Source organism: Chelonia mydas, chromosome 2 (assembly GCF_015237465.2).
Source record: "Chelonia mydas isolate rCheMyd1 chromosome 2, rCheMyd1.pri.v2, whole genome shotgun sequence".
Taxonomy (NCBI): Eukaryota; Metazoa; Chordata; order Testudines; family Cheloniidae; genus Chelonia; species Chelonia mydas.
The window spans coordinates 206,848,407-206,862,742 of NC_057850.1; the positions used below are offsets into that span (position 1 = coordinate 206,848,407).

General features: G+C 39.2%; 1 protein-coding gene across 1 annotated transcript; it reads left to right on the top strand.

The window, feature by feature from the left end:
* Positions 1 to 2,584: 2,584 nt before the first annotated feature.
* On the top strand, positions 2,585 to 14,022 carry AGR3 (anterior gradient 3, protein disulphide isomerase family member). The gene is made up of 7 exons (XM_007069502.1): positions 2,585 to 2,690; positions 6,535 to 6,598; positions 8,002 to 8,054; positions 8,724 to 8,800; positions 8,971 to 9,034; positions 13,006 to 13,089; positions 13,973 to 14,022. The coding sequence occupies exons 1-7, from the start codon at positions 2,585 to 2,587 to the stop codon at positions 14,020 to 14,022; spliced, it is 498 nt and encodes a 165-aa protein (XP_007069564.1).
* The last annotated feature ends 314 nt before the right edge of the window (positions 14,023 to 14,336 follow it).

A 14,336-nucleotide genomic window follows, 5' to 3' on the forward strand; every position in this document is an offset into this window, starting at 1 on the left:
CAAGACCCAGGAGTCAGATGCATAGTAAAGAATTCTCTGTTGTAATTCAGAGCCCTCTCCCTCTTGTATTCCATCCCTGGCCTTTGGAGATACTTGTACTAGCAATCGCAGATCGGCGACATGCCATTGTAGGGAGTCTCATCATACCATCTCCCCCCATAAACGTATCAAGCTCAGTCTTGTAGCCAGTTAGGTTTTTTTCTCCCACTGCTCCCCTTGGAAGGCTGGTTCCAGAACTTCACTCCTCTGATGGTTAGAAACCTTTGTGTAATTTCAAGCCTAAGCGTATTGATGACCAGTTTATATCCATTAATTCTTGTGTCAACGTTGGTGTTTAACTTAAAAATAAATACCAGGGTGGGGAGGAGTTAGCCCTCTGATTATTTATAGTGGGAACTGGATTTATAGTGGGAACGGGAAAAATTTAGTTTATTATTATCCTCAACAGATTGTGTTATTATGCATAAAGCACTGCCACTAAATTTAGCATCACAAGCGATAGTGAGCCAATACAGAGATTCAATTTTCTCTTCTGCAGCATGCAGTTCCACGACACTGCATACTTTGCCAATAACATTCAAACAGCACGTAGGACTTTGGAGATACAATACATAGCAATGACTGGACCATGTTATACCAATAAAATTTAAAAACCAGCAGGATCTTATTAAAGGGGAAAAGGCAAAATACCACATTTATTGTGAATACAGAAAGAATCATAGTAAGCAGTTAGTTATAGCTATAACAGTCCATTCAATCTCATCTTTATTCACACATTCATTCATACACACACATACATACACCCACAGGTTCTGCAAGGTTGTTATCATAGTTACCAGCCTTAGAGTTGCTCATGCCAAGCCACTGGCCAGGTGGCCTGGACATGAGGAGGGAGCAGGGCCCTGTCAGATGCTCATCTGATGCTCCTGGAAGTTGGTTTGCAGAATCAGACCCCCCAAAGTTCTCACTTTCCAGAGTCCATTTTTATAGGAATTTCTTCCTATGCCAGTCTATGGGAATTGCTTCATCATGCTGTTGCTGAATCAATCAGCAGATAGCACATTCCGGACGGCTCCGTGCTGCCAGATGTTATCTTGTTCTTTGGTTCTCCCATTCTTGAGGCTGTTGGATGGATTCCAGTCTGCCCTCCGGGGGTCCTCTGGTTATTTCCACTTACGCCTTCTTCAGCCAATGGACACTGGATTCTTAGGCTGGCACCTCCCTGATCATTCAGTTATTATCCACACCAAGCATCCATCCACATACATCCTCTATCTCTATTTTAATCACAATTGTTAATGCAACAAAAGGGCGGGGAGTCTCTGGGTGCTGTTTCTGTTGTTACAGAGTATTGCTTTGAGTTTCTCTCTGTGTGAATTGCTTTGAGAACAGACTCTGTCTTAGGATGTACTAACGCAATTAGCAGCTTGCAAGTTTCACACATAGAGGGAGAGAAACAGTACCAAAAACCAAGAGACCTCTTAATTAGTAATACCCTGGAATTTAAACTATGGGGAATCAAACTCATTTGTGATTTTAATACAGAACTTCTTTAATATGATCCAACAACCAGACCAGAGGGGGGAAAGTACCATTTTTTAAAAACAGAAATTCTAACTAGGTTCAAAAGTGTTTGATTTAAAAAAAAATTCCTGTTTGCACAGATTTTGCTCTTCTCACTTCTAATCAGAAGCAGAAATCATAATGTTTCAGGAGTGGCTATTCTCATACAAGTTTTGCCCTGAACACACACAAATACCCTTAGAATACAGCAATTTCCATGACATTTTCTGAGTTAAGATATTCAGATATTTTGGACAAAGGTCAGACCGACACTCAAACTTTCAAAAACTTTTCAAATACATCAAAGCACTGATGTTTTCTCATTATTAAAAGCAATTTTTTAAAAATGTAGTTATAAATGTGTTTTTCACTTTGTAATTTTAAATTGTTTTCTGGGAAATCCCTTCCTGATGTTTCTCCAGTATGTCTTGTTACACTGGAGTCTACCAGAAGACAAACTTTTTATAATTTTCCCTAACTTTTTTGGAAGGGACATCATCAACGAAAGTTGGAGCAGAAAACCTACTGTCAGTAGAAATGTTCCCATGCCATTAGGTTTTATTAATTATTATTATTATTATTAATTCCAACAATACAGTTTGGGGAAAGGAAAACACAACCTCAGAAGCATTGTCCTTCCATGTTTTCAACCCAATAATTATAATATTGGACTAGTGCATGACAACTGGAATGTGAAATTGACTAGAAATTAAAGTGAAACTGATTCATTTTTCACTGTTCAAAAAGATAGTAGTAACTCTACATTATTCTCCAGATATATTTCTGACAAATTTGCAGTATGTTTACATATCTAGGGTAGGCCACCTGGACTCTGGACTATTGTCATCAAGCAAGTCCACTGTTTCCAGAAACAAACAAAACAGTCATTCTGGTGTAGATTATTAGAATGCTATTAAAATCATCTTCCAGATGGCAACTTGTAATGAACCCACCCAACTAACAAGGTTGTTTCATTTTCCAGTTTCACGGCTGCATTGAAAGGGGCTTTCTTAAAGAAATAATGATGCATTCAGCATTGGCTTTGTCACTCCTGCTAATCGCAGTCTCTTCCAACCTCGCGATGGCAATCAAAAAGGAAAAAAGAGCTCCCCAGACACTGTCGAGAGGTGCAGTATGTTCACTTTATTTAATTGTTTAGTTAATATAAAATGCACCCACATGTTTAAATTCAATATAATCTTCTATTTTAAGACATTTGATAGAATATGATATTTATTTTAAGTGTGTTTATTTTCTCTGAAAGGGACTATGTAAAAAGAACACTTTGTTATTCAACTGATCTACCCCTTGTGTGCATTCACTCATATCAGTTTTCTTTCTCGCCCCTCACCCTTACTGATTTTTATTCCTTTCAGCTCTGCAAAACCAGCAGACCTAACGGTGAGCAGGGCTCTGTTTTGTCTTGTGCAGTGAAATAATTTACACAGTTCCAATAAGTTATGCCTGCACAAACCAATGAAACAATGGAGTTGTACAGACAGCACGGAGGGCCTCTCTCACAGAGTCCACTCACCACCAGGGCGCCTCCTCCTGACTGCTCTGGGAATTAGCTCCACTCTGGTCTGGCGTACCTTTCCTCACCCCATGGTCTCTGTCGGGAATTCAGGGTATTCCTTCTCATGATTTAGCCCTCCAGCCAGGTCCCTGGACAGTCTTCCCGTTCCAGGGTATCAGAGTCCCTTTGGGCATCTGTCCCAGGGAGTCTTTGGCTCCACTGCCCAGTTTATGCTACTATCCCAGTGGCTAGTAGAGGAACCTGAGCCGACCTACTACTCCAGGTGCCAGGTCAGGCAGTCTATGTCCAGCACCTATGGTCTGTTTGCATCCAGACCCTGCTACCGTATCCCTGGCCTCCTTCCTATTTCTTTGCTCTCATCCTCTAGCCTCCCCACTCTCTAGGTGTATCAGCCCAAACTTCCTTCTCCCAGGGAGTGACTGCACCACTTCCCCTGCAGCAGCTTTCTGCTGTGAACTTCCTGGCTTTATACCAGCCCTGCCTGCCTATTCCTTCTCAGCTGGTTCCACCTTCAATCAGCCTTTCAAGCTCTGTCTCTCCCTCAGTTGCAGCCTATCAGGTTAATTCACTCAACCTGCCTTGCCTTGTGTGGCACAACACAGCCTCATTTGGCCTGCAGAACTTGTTACTAACAATGATGTAGTAGAAATAAACAGCCCAACTTGACACATTTGACATGGAAATCACATAAACTTCACACACACACACACACACACACACACAAACTATTTTTGCTTAATTATTTTTAAAGAACAGAAGCACATTTAGAGACTGACCAATGAGGATGCTCACATATCTATCTCCTGTCCCTTAGCTATTCATTTTCACACTTTTAAGAAGTTCCTTCTTATGCAACATTTTCAACCTTAATGTTAACTAGTCTTTAACTTTACATGTAATGATGTTCTCTGTGTTAATTCCCTTAAGAATATGGGCACAGGAGTAGTTTAGGAGTTCTGCAAGGTCCTTGCCACTTCTCCATCTCCATTTGTGGAATTTGGATAATATGACTTGCTTTGCATAATCTCCAGCTACTTCCCCTGCCTCTCCCTATCACGTAATGTTTAAGAACTCTGTAGTCCTCAAATACCCATAACTCTCACTTGGCAAAATTCATCCCACACAAAGAAAATTAGCACAAGGCACATGCACCACATAATTCCCATCTAATCCGAATTAGCCCTGAGGGCTGAACATCCTTCCATGCAAAGAGAGGGGAACTCCCTGTAGCTGAAGGTCTGATAACCTATTGCAATCATAGAATCATAGAATATCAGGGTTGGAAGGGACCTCAGGAGGTCATCTAGTCCAACCCCCTGCTCAAAGCAGAACCAATCCCCAACTAAATCATCCCAGCCAGGACTTTGTCAAGCCTGACCTTAAAACTTTAAAGGAAGGAGATTCCACCACCTCCCTAGGTAACACATTCCAGTGCTTCACCGCCCTCCTCATGAAAAAGTTTTTTCCTAATATCCAATCTAAATCTTCCCCACTGCAACTTGAGACCATTACTCCTTGTTCTGTCCTCTGCTACCACTGAGAACAGTCTAGATCCATCCTCTTTGGAACCCTCTTTCAGGTAGTTGAAAGCAGCTATCAAATTCCCCCTCATTCTTCTCTTCTGCAGACTAAACAATCCCAGTTCCCTCAGCCTCTCCTCATAAGTCATGTGTTCCAGTCCCCTAATCATTTTTGTTACCCTCCGCTGGACGCTTTCCAATTTTTTCACATCCTTCTTGTAGCGTGGGGCCCAAAACTGGACACAGTACTCCAGATGAGGCCTCACCAATGTCGAATAGAGGGGAACGATCACGTCCCTCGATCTGCTGGCAATGCCCCTACTTATAGAGCCCAAAATGCCATTGGCCTTCTTCATACTGAAGTCCTGCAGTCCTTAACCAGCAAGGCTTTAAAAAAGTGCCAGGACTAAGCCCTAATATGTCACTCCAGCACAGGACAGGATTGAAAATGGAAGTTAGAATCATTTGAGTTTTGCAGCATAAGGCATCGTTCCTTATTTTGGACGAAATGTGGACGAAATAGTCATGGACAGCATGTCACAGCTTGCTTGCTCTGAATTCCAAGCTTCTGAAACACAGTATAAGTTTAAGCACGTAACTTGCAGCCCCCAGAACTCATAAGGGAATATATTGCTCTTTCCAGCAGTCCAGATTGCTAAGAAATCTCTACTGCAATAAAAAGGCCTTATATTAGCTCTTCTGAGCTATAAGACAACCCCCTACCTCAGTCACTGAATCAAGCCAAGCTCAGCTGCTTCTTGGTCAAACAGATCAGAATAATATTACCAACCTGAGAGATGCATTGTTAACCTAAATGGTCCTCCTTATAAATGATAGGAGGCCAAGAGATACCAGATTTAAAACATCTCAGGCTTTCCTCTTTAACCCAATAGAATGCAGCCCGAATCTCACTGAAGACAAGTACTGACAAGACTGGGTAAGGAAAGAGATTGAACAATATTGGCTGTTGTCACTAGGTGGAGCTTTACTACAAGATCCTACATGGTTGATATTGACCCAGACACTCAGCAGAGAGGAATCAGGCAGGATCTTCAGCTGGTTCCAAATGCCTTCTCAATCGGTGTTCAATCCTTGCAGCAATAGTGCTCCCACTACAGCCGTAGTAGGGAAGTAACATTGTTAAGGAGTCTGAACCTATTAAACAAGAACCTACACACTGGTGATCTGATTGGGCACATGAATCAATTTGACAATACCCTCCTCAAAACCAGAAAGTGACACGGTGGGGATGAGTGGAGAGGCTGGTAATTCATCTGGAAATATTTTTAATATTAATTCTTGTTAAAGACTGCATGTACAGACATAGTGTTGCCAACTCCTAATGTTCAAAAATCATGATTCAGGGCCAAAAATTATGAGATTAAAAACAACTCATAATTTTTAATCTAAATATTGATTTTGGAATCCTTTTGTCTTCTGGTATTTGAAATTTTAGGGGGTCACATTTTCAAACTTTTCTCCACAACTATGAGGGTTGGGAACTCTTTTTTCATCCTACTTTTGCCCTCTGACTTCAGGTTCTGCACCAAATGCAGATCAGCCAGACTCAGGGACTTGGGAACAGATGAAGATAGGTAGGCACCAAGTGGAATTTACAAAGTGCTTAAGTTTGGCAACTAACCTGCCTAGGCGTTTTTGAAATTCCAACTTGGTGTCTATCTGCCTCTTTAGAAACTTGAATACTTTTGTAAACCTGTTCCCTGGTCCTCTGTGCCTAAGTTTACTTGTCTGTAAAATTAGTGTAATACTCAAAAGTTGAGAGACTTAATATCTATATGGAGTTTTGAAGGCATTGGATAAAAAAATCCTATCTCTGTGCAAGATTTTGATAAATGCCCAAAACATAAATTATTTTCAAGACTCTGTTGGTTAATCCCTCCATTGTGATTACAGGCTGGGGAGATGATATTACTTGGGTGCAAACTTATGAAGAAGGGCTTTTTCAAGCAAGAAAAAGGTAAAGAACATTTAGAAAAGATAAAATTGTCAAGTCAGCTGAACTATCTAGTCAAAGTACTGTAAAGAAACAAAGCAAAATAAAAAATCCCACTCTAGCTAATCCAGAAACATCTTGTAACAAAACAAAAAGGTAATTCTATAAATAAAAGCAACAACTTTTTGGTAATCACACTGTGGCTTACTGCATCAAGCACTGTTGGACAAGATGTTGGCATTTATGCATGCGCCATGGAATAGAAAATTGCCACAGGATAAATATCTTATCAGAAAGTAAACAGACTTTTTATGATGATTAATTCCTGATTAATTCCTCAGCTTCACCACAACAGTATGAGCCAGTAATAGAACCTCAGGCAATATTCTATTGCATTAACTGTTATCTCAATGCTTTGCCCTTTGGCTTATAGTATTAAATACATGGGCAGTTCCCCACTGTTCACAACTCATCCAGAATGAGTTCTTGAATAAGCATCACTTTGAGATTCAGCAGGAAGTCCACTTGAGGATTCCTGTACACCTCATAACCTCACTCTCCTCCAAATCGCTCCTCCAAACCCACTTCTTTCTACATCAACAGAGCACAGTCCCAGGCCAACCTACCAACTCAATTTTAAAAGAAGGGGCAACTAATCTGATGCATACCTTGTGAAAGCAAGGAGAAAAATCCTACCATTGACTGCAGTGGCAAAACACATAGTTATAAGCGCTTTGCTGAGCATGAGAAGTGGTCAAAAAAAAATTTTTTAAAAGTGTCTCACAGATTTGGGTTTTTTAATTATTTTTTCTGTTTGCCCCAAAAATGTTGAAAAGTTATCTAAATTTTTAAATGTCATCAACATTTTTCATTTGGAGAAAAATGTAAGCCAATTCCACAGCTGCTCAACACATACTCACCCCCCCCCATACCCCCTAATTTTTCAGTGAAACTTTTCATAGACAATTTTCAAGGGAAGGGCAGTTTAATCAAATATAGATTTTTTTGAAGAAAAAAAAAAAACTTGTAGAAAACCAGATCCAGGACATTTTGACTAGCTCTACTCAGTAGTAAGTGTCCACAAGACTGGGCTACAGGACTGGAGAAAGATTCTCTTTGTAAGCCTTTCTGGAACTATATATTAAGCAATAATAAAAAGATGATTCTCTGCAGTCTCCAAGCTGAGAACCTCTTAGTTTAGAATATGTCTTGCTCCTCTATTTTGTTGCATTCCTTTTTATGAAGGAGTTACATGAAACTCTTGTCCCTAAGCTCAGAAATATGCTCCATTCTTCCCAATGCCTCAGTCTAGTTTGGTGTAACATAATAGACAACAGCAATTGCATATCCGGGCCTGTTTGTAAAATTAGAGTCACTTGAATACTCATCAGATGATCTAATTATGTAATTTTTTATTGTTATTAAAGTAACAAACCACTGATGGTCATTCATCATCTGGAGGACTGTCAATACTGCCAAGGTAATTTCAATTGTCTGAGTGTTAAATTAATTTGAGGATTTTTAGAACATATATGTGCCAATATCTAGATTGTTATATGGCCCCTTACTATAGTTATCTGTAACACTGAATCACTTTCTCAGATGTGCTGCATATTCAATAGAAAGTATCTCCAAAAAGTAGATAATGAAAACAGGCTGCTTACAAACCTCACCTTTTACAACAGAGAACGTGAAAAAATACCTTACAAAGCTGTTCTGCAAAGCCTGACGCAGCATTAGATGGTTTAAATTAAGATGCACGAATTTACTCCTCACTCATTGAACAGATTTAATATTGTTCTTTCCTCCTGAACCGGTAACCAGAGAAGGAGACTGGGGCATGACTGCTGAAATTGACCGAAGAAGAATTTACAGAGAATAATACACTTTTGTTAAGCTCTGGCTTGATACCCATTGAAACGAAAGGCTTCAGGAATAACAGGAGAAAGCTTCCATTTGTATAGATGAAGGTTGTCCCGACACAGGACAAAACCAAAAAGTGGTGATAGATCTGTGACCTGTCTCATTAAAAATGTGGAGAAAGCAAAGCATGAAAGTCTCATGCATATGTTGCCACAGTGTAGAAGGAAAAACAGATTTTGGAAACAGTGATTGAGAGCAGCTTTTAAAACCATCACATCTTTTCTAGCACTGAAGAAGGTTTTTTCAGAAAATGAGGAAATACAAGAAATGGCTCAAAATAACTTCATCATGCTAAATCTCATGGTAAGGTGATATATATTGCACATTTTAAATCGATGCATTTCAGCATATGTTGTCACTTTAGCATTATCTACCATGGCTTCATATGCTCCTATCACATATTTCAAGCACAGATGCCAGTTTCACAAAGTGCGAATGAATATTTAATAATTTGCTTTTAATTTTCCTGCCAGCATGAAACCACTGATAAGAACTTGTCACCTGATGGGCAATATGTACCTCGAATCATGTTTGTAGGTATGCACAATATGTATCTTCTTCTTTAAAAAATGAAACCTCATTTCAATAGTATGTATGTGTTATAGGAATTTTCTCCCTCATGATATAAAAGATATTTAACATTTTTATTTGCTAATTTTTGAGTTAGAATGGTATTTACCAAACCCTTGCTTCTTCAAGGACATACAGGCATCAAACAGAACCATAAAATGTAGGGCTGGAAGGGATCTGAGAAATCACCTAGTCCATCCACCTGCGCTGAGGCAGGATTAAATATGCCGAGATCATCCCTGACAGGTGTTTGTCTAACCTGTTCTTTAAATACTCCAATGATGGGGACTCCACAATCTTCCTTGGAAGCCTATTCCAGAGCTTGACTACCCTCATAGTTAGAACGCTTTCCTTAATATCTAAATCTCTCTTGCTGCAGACTAAGCCCATTACTTCTTGTCCTACCTTCAGCGGACATGGAGAAAAACAGATCCTCTTCCTCTTTATAACAGCCTTTTACATATCTGAAGACTTATTAGATACTCCCTCATTCTTCCCTTCTCTAAATTAAATATCCCCTCTAGCAGGGGACAGCATGGACAGACAGATACGCACACGCACACAGAGAGAACAAGGCTCATCTCCTCCAGCAGACTAGAGGAGCAAGGGATAGGTGAGAGTTGGGGGTGAAGTATGTGAAAGTTGTTTGGGTTTGAGTCCCCCCTTCAATCTTAGAATTCCATTCCCATAGGCTCTTCCCACTCCTGGGTTGAGCTTGAACATGGTGTGACATTGTCAAAACATCGCCACTTTGTGTAGAATCCTTGGGCCCCTGGGGTGAGGGAGATGGCAGGGGCCAATGGTTCCACATACGGTAAAGGGGATAATAAATTAAAGGTGCAGCACTGGCAGATGGTGCAGTGGGGGCAGGGATCCACAAGCTATGGGGGAAAAAAATGATTTAAACAACTTGGATTTAAAATCAGTCTACCAAGGCAGCTCACCACAGATCTGTCCACAAAAGAAATCAATGCTATATACATAGTCCCCTGACCCTCCAAAACCAAGCAGAGTCTCAGCTATTGGCAAGTGTGGCAAGAGGAGGAGTTTACTGAGTTGCCTAACTGGAAAGACATCTCCACGAATGTCTAATAAATTGTTCATACAGCATTGCAATAGTATGCCCCTGCAAATAGTCTCATGGTGGGTGCAATGTGTATTTTTAATGCACTCGTCACTAGGCTGGTAAAAAAGGGATATGTCAGCCTGCAATATAACTCAGATTTGCACCAGGCCGGCTGATCCCAAAAATAATTGAATCCAATGCCACATGGGGGCAGGGATGCTCTGAAGCTGCAATGCAATCCCAGGGCTGCTCAAGTAGAAGCAGTTGTAAATGGGGAAATTATGTAAGTGAGTGTTTCACACACACACACACACACACACACCCGCATCAATCCTGGTCCCTCTCTTTCTAAGTGCCAGCCCTTACAGCTGCTGTAAGCCCCATGCGGGGGATGAGAGATGGGGGATGAGAGGTATTGTTGACAGGTCCCTATAGTCATTATTTTCAAACAAGTTGCCTCCTTCAGGAAAAGACCAATGAGGGGATATAAACCAACAGTTACAAACACACAGTGTTGTATCTTCATGGCAAATGTGGAATTTTCATTTTTTTTTAAACTGTCACAAAGAGGGAGAAATCATGTAGGATCAATGATGGACGAGCTCAGTGTGGCTCTTAGACCCCTGATATGTAGATCGCCAGGAATCCAAAGTGTTCTTCTTGGTGGTCTTCAGAATGAATAATCTTCAAGTCTCAAAATGGTGCAGTGGCTATAGCCCTAACTTTGACTGTGGAGACCTGAGTTCAAATCCCTCCTCCATCATAGACTCCTTAAGTGACTTAGGCAAATCACTGTCTTTCTATGGCTTAGTTCCCCTATTGTAAAATGAGGATAATAGTATTTCCCTACTTTTCTGGGAAGGATGAATGCATTAAAGATTGTGAGATGCTCAGATACTATGGTGATGAGGCCATAAAAGTCAAGTTATGAGAATCTTCGCCAGAAAGCTTGAGAAGGGAAATGAGCCAAAGAGAGGATAATAAAAATTGACTCTCAGAAAGTAAAAGTCTGAGAATCACAGTAATACATGATTCTGGCTCTGAAAGCGCCACATAAATTATATGAATGCCTTACCAAAAGTATGTGCATAGTTTTACATACTGAATATTAGGGCTGTTGATTAATCGCCGTTAAGTCACGCAATTACCTCAAAAAAATTAATTGCGATTTATTGCAGTTTTAATCAAACTGTTAAACAATAGAATACCAATTGAAATTTATTAAATATTTTGGATGTTTTTCTACATTTACAAATATATTGATCCCATTTACAACACATAATTCAAAGTGTACAGTGCTCACTTTATATTATTTTTATTACAAATATTTGCACTGTAAGAATGATAAGAAATAGTATTTTTCAATCCACCTCAAACAAGTACTATAGTGCAATCTCTTTATCACGAAAGTTGAACTTATAAATGTAGATTATTTTTTTTTTGGTTACGTAAGTGCACTCAAAAACAAAACAATGTAAAACTTTAGAGCCTACAGGTCTACTCAGTCCTACTTTTTGTTCAGCCAATCACTAAGATAAATGAATTTGTTTACATTTGCAGGAGATAATGCTGCCCTCTTCTTATTTACAATGTCTCCTGAAAGTGAGAACAGGCTTTCGCATGGCACTTTTGTAGCCGGCGTTGCAAGGTATTTACGTGCCAGATATACTAAACATTCATATGCCCCTTTATGCTTCAGCCACCATTTCAGAGGACATGCTTCGATGATGACGACACTCTTTACAAAAATAATGTGTTAATTACATTTGTGACTGTACTCCTTGGGGGAGAATTGGAGGTCTCCTGTTCTGTTTTACCCACATTCTGCCATATATTTCATGTTATAGCAGTCTTGGATGATGACCCAGCATGTGTTGTTCATTTTAAGAACACTTTCACCGCAGATTTGCAAAACACAAAGAAGGTACCAATGTGAGATTTCTAAAGATAGCTACAGCACTCTCCTAAGGTTTAAGACTCTGAAGTGCCTTCCAAAATCTGAGAGGGGTGGAGCATGCTTTCAGAAGTCTTAAAAGAGCAACACTCCAATGTGGAAACTACAGAACCCAAACCACCAAAAAAGAAAATCAACGTTCTGCTGGTGGCATCTGACTCAGACGATGAAAATGAACATGTGTCGGTCTGTACTGCTTTGGAATGTTATCGAGCAGAACCCGTCATCAGCATGGACCAATGTCCTCTGGAACGATGGTTGAAGCATGAAGGAACATATGAATCTTTAGCACATTCGGCATGTAAATATCTTACAACACTGGCTAAGATAGTGCCAAGCAAACACCTGTTTTCACTTTCAAGTGACATTGTAAACAAGAAGCTGGCAGCATTATCTCCTGCAAATGTAAACCAACTTGTTTGTATTCTATGTTGTAACTGAAATGAATATATTTTAAAATGTAGAAAACACCCATCCACAATTATTTAAATAAATGGTATTCTATTATTAACATGATTAATTGTGCGATTAATGACAATTTTTTTAATCACATGGTTAATCGCAATTGCTTTTTTAATTGCTTGACAGCCCTACTGAATATACATTCAGTCAGACTAGCCCCCTTTTGTGATATTTTCCTTTAAACATGCAATAGAATATACATGCTGGGAACATAACATATAGCCCTATTTAACAATTAATACATAATACTTAAATAAATATCTCACTCGTTCAGTAAGTATCAGTGTAATAAAAACTCTGGGTGGAAAAGAATGTCATTATTCCATTTGCTCTAAATTAGTATCCTCCAAAATCATATTTAAGTTGACTCAGCCTCATATTCACAACCAGTAGATACTGAAGATGCTGTTACTGCGAATGCAATGGGATAATTGTATAATATGTCTCCTTTTTCAGACCCCTCTCTCACAGTAAGAGCTGATATCACGGGAAGATACTCTAATCGACTCTATACTTACGAACCACAAGACATACCATTGTGTAAGTATCCACATTGTGAATGTTTTGCATTTCACACTGTGACCAATGAGACATACCCTACCCATTGACTTGTGCTTGAGGATCAGACAGCATTTCATTGTCCTTCCTGCTCCCCACCCCAAAAATACCTAGGGAAATTCTTTAAAAGAGTCTATAAAAATATGATTATGCGCTTGATCCTACAAGAGGTCGAACACTATGGTCCTGATCCAGCAAAGCACTTAAGTACAAAAATACTCCCACTGAAATTAGTAGGACTACTCATGTGAGTCAAGTTAAGTATGTGCGCAAAAGTTTACAGGACCAGGGTGTAACTGAAACAGTGAAAATTACTACCCACAAAAGGGCTGTCAAATGCACAAAGTAAACAGCCTAGGGAAAAAATTGAGAAAATATTTTTCTACCAACTTTTTAAATTTAGAGTTACTTAGGTACAACCTAGGATTATTCATTGTCAGACAGAAAAGTAATTTTTCGAGTTGACCTTGTCCCTTTCATGTCACAGCATCTATCAGAATGCATTTTTCTTACCCCAATAGAATATTAGATGTAATGAAGACCATTGATTTGTGTGTAAGCTCTTCATATATGATTATAAGATTTACTGTTGAGTATCAGTTTTAAAATATGAAAAATGAAAGGAAGTGAAAAGTGATGAAATGGAGCTTATCAAGTTCTTAGTAGTGATGAACCATGAAACTCTACACCCTCAGTTTCAGTAAAGGGTGCCAAAAATCCCACAATAGAAGACCTACAATATATTTTGTTCCCCAATATACATCAATTAATTCATAGGCAAAACATTTTAATAAATTGAGATTTTATTTTCAGATAGAAATGTACTTCAAATATTTTTTTAATTTGTGGTTTATTCTTCTTCCAGTGATAGAGAACATGAAGAAAGCATTACGCCTCATTCAGACCGAACTGTAACTTGTGGCAGTGAAATCACCATAACCTCTACGAGGTGAAGTGGTACAGGAAACCCCTCCACATCTGAAATATACTCATTAGCTGATTTGTCTGTATTAGCATTTAAACCTTATAGCAATCAATTGTGGTACACAGAATTTCATATGAAAAACATATATTTCCAGGTATATATAACCCTTTTGAAAGTGAATTGAATGTTTAGAAAGGATGAACGGAAATATTTAAAACATGTAAAACCTTAGCTGCAGTGATAAATTCAGGGGAATGGTAAAAAGATGCAAAAAGATCTTTGAATTCTAGGTCACTGATTCAAA

Coding starts and splice junctions, on each gene's coding strand:
- AGR3 (XM_007069502.1), top strand. CDS start 2,585: ATGATGCATTCAGCATTGGCTTTGTCACTCCTGCTAATCGCAGTCTCT. Junction 8,055..8,723: donor GGACTGTCAATACTGCCAAG/GTAATTTCAATT, acceptor CATCTTTTCTAG/CACTGAAGAAGGTTTTTTCA. Junction 9,035..13,005: donor ACCTCGAATCATGTTTGTAG/GTATGCACAATA, acceptor CTCCTTTTTCAG/ACCCCTCTCTCACAGTAAGA.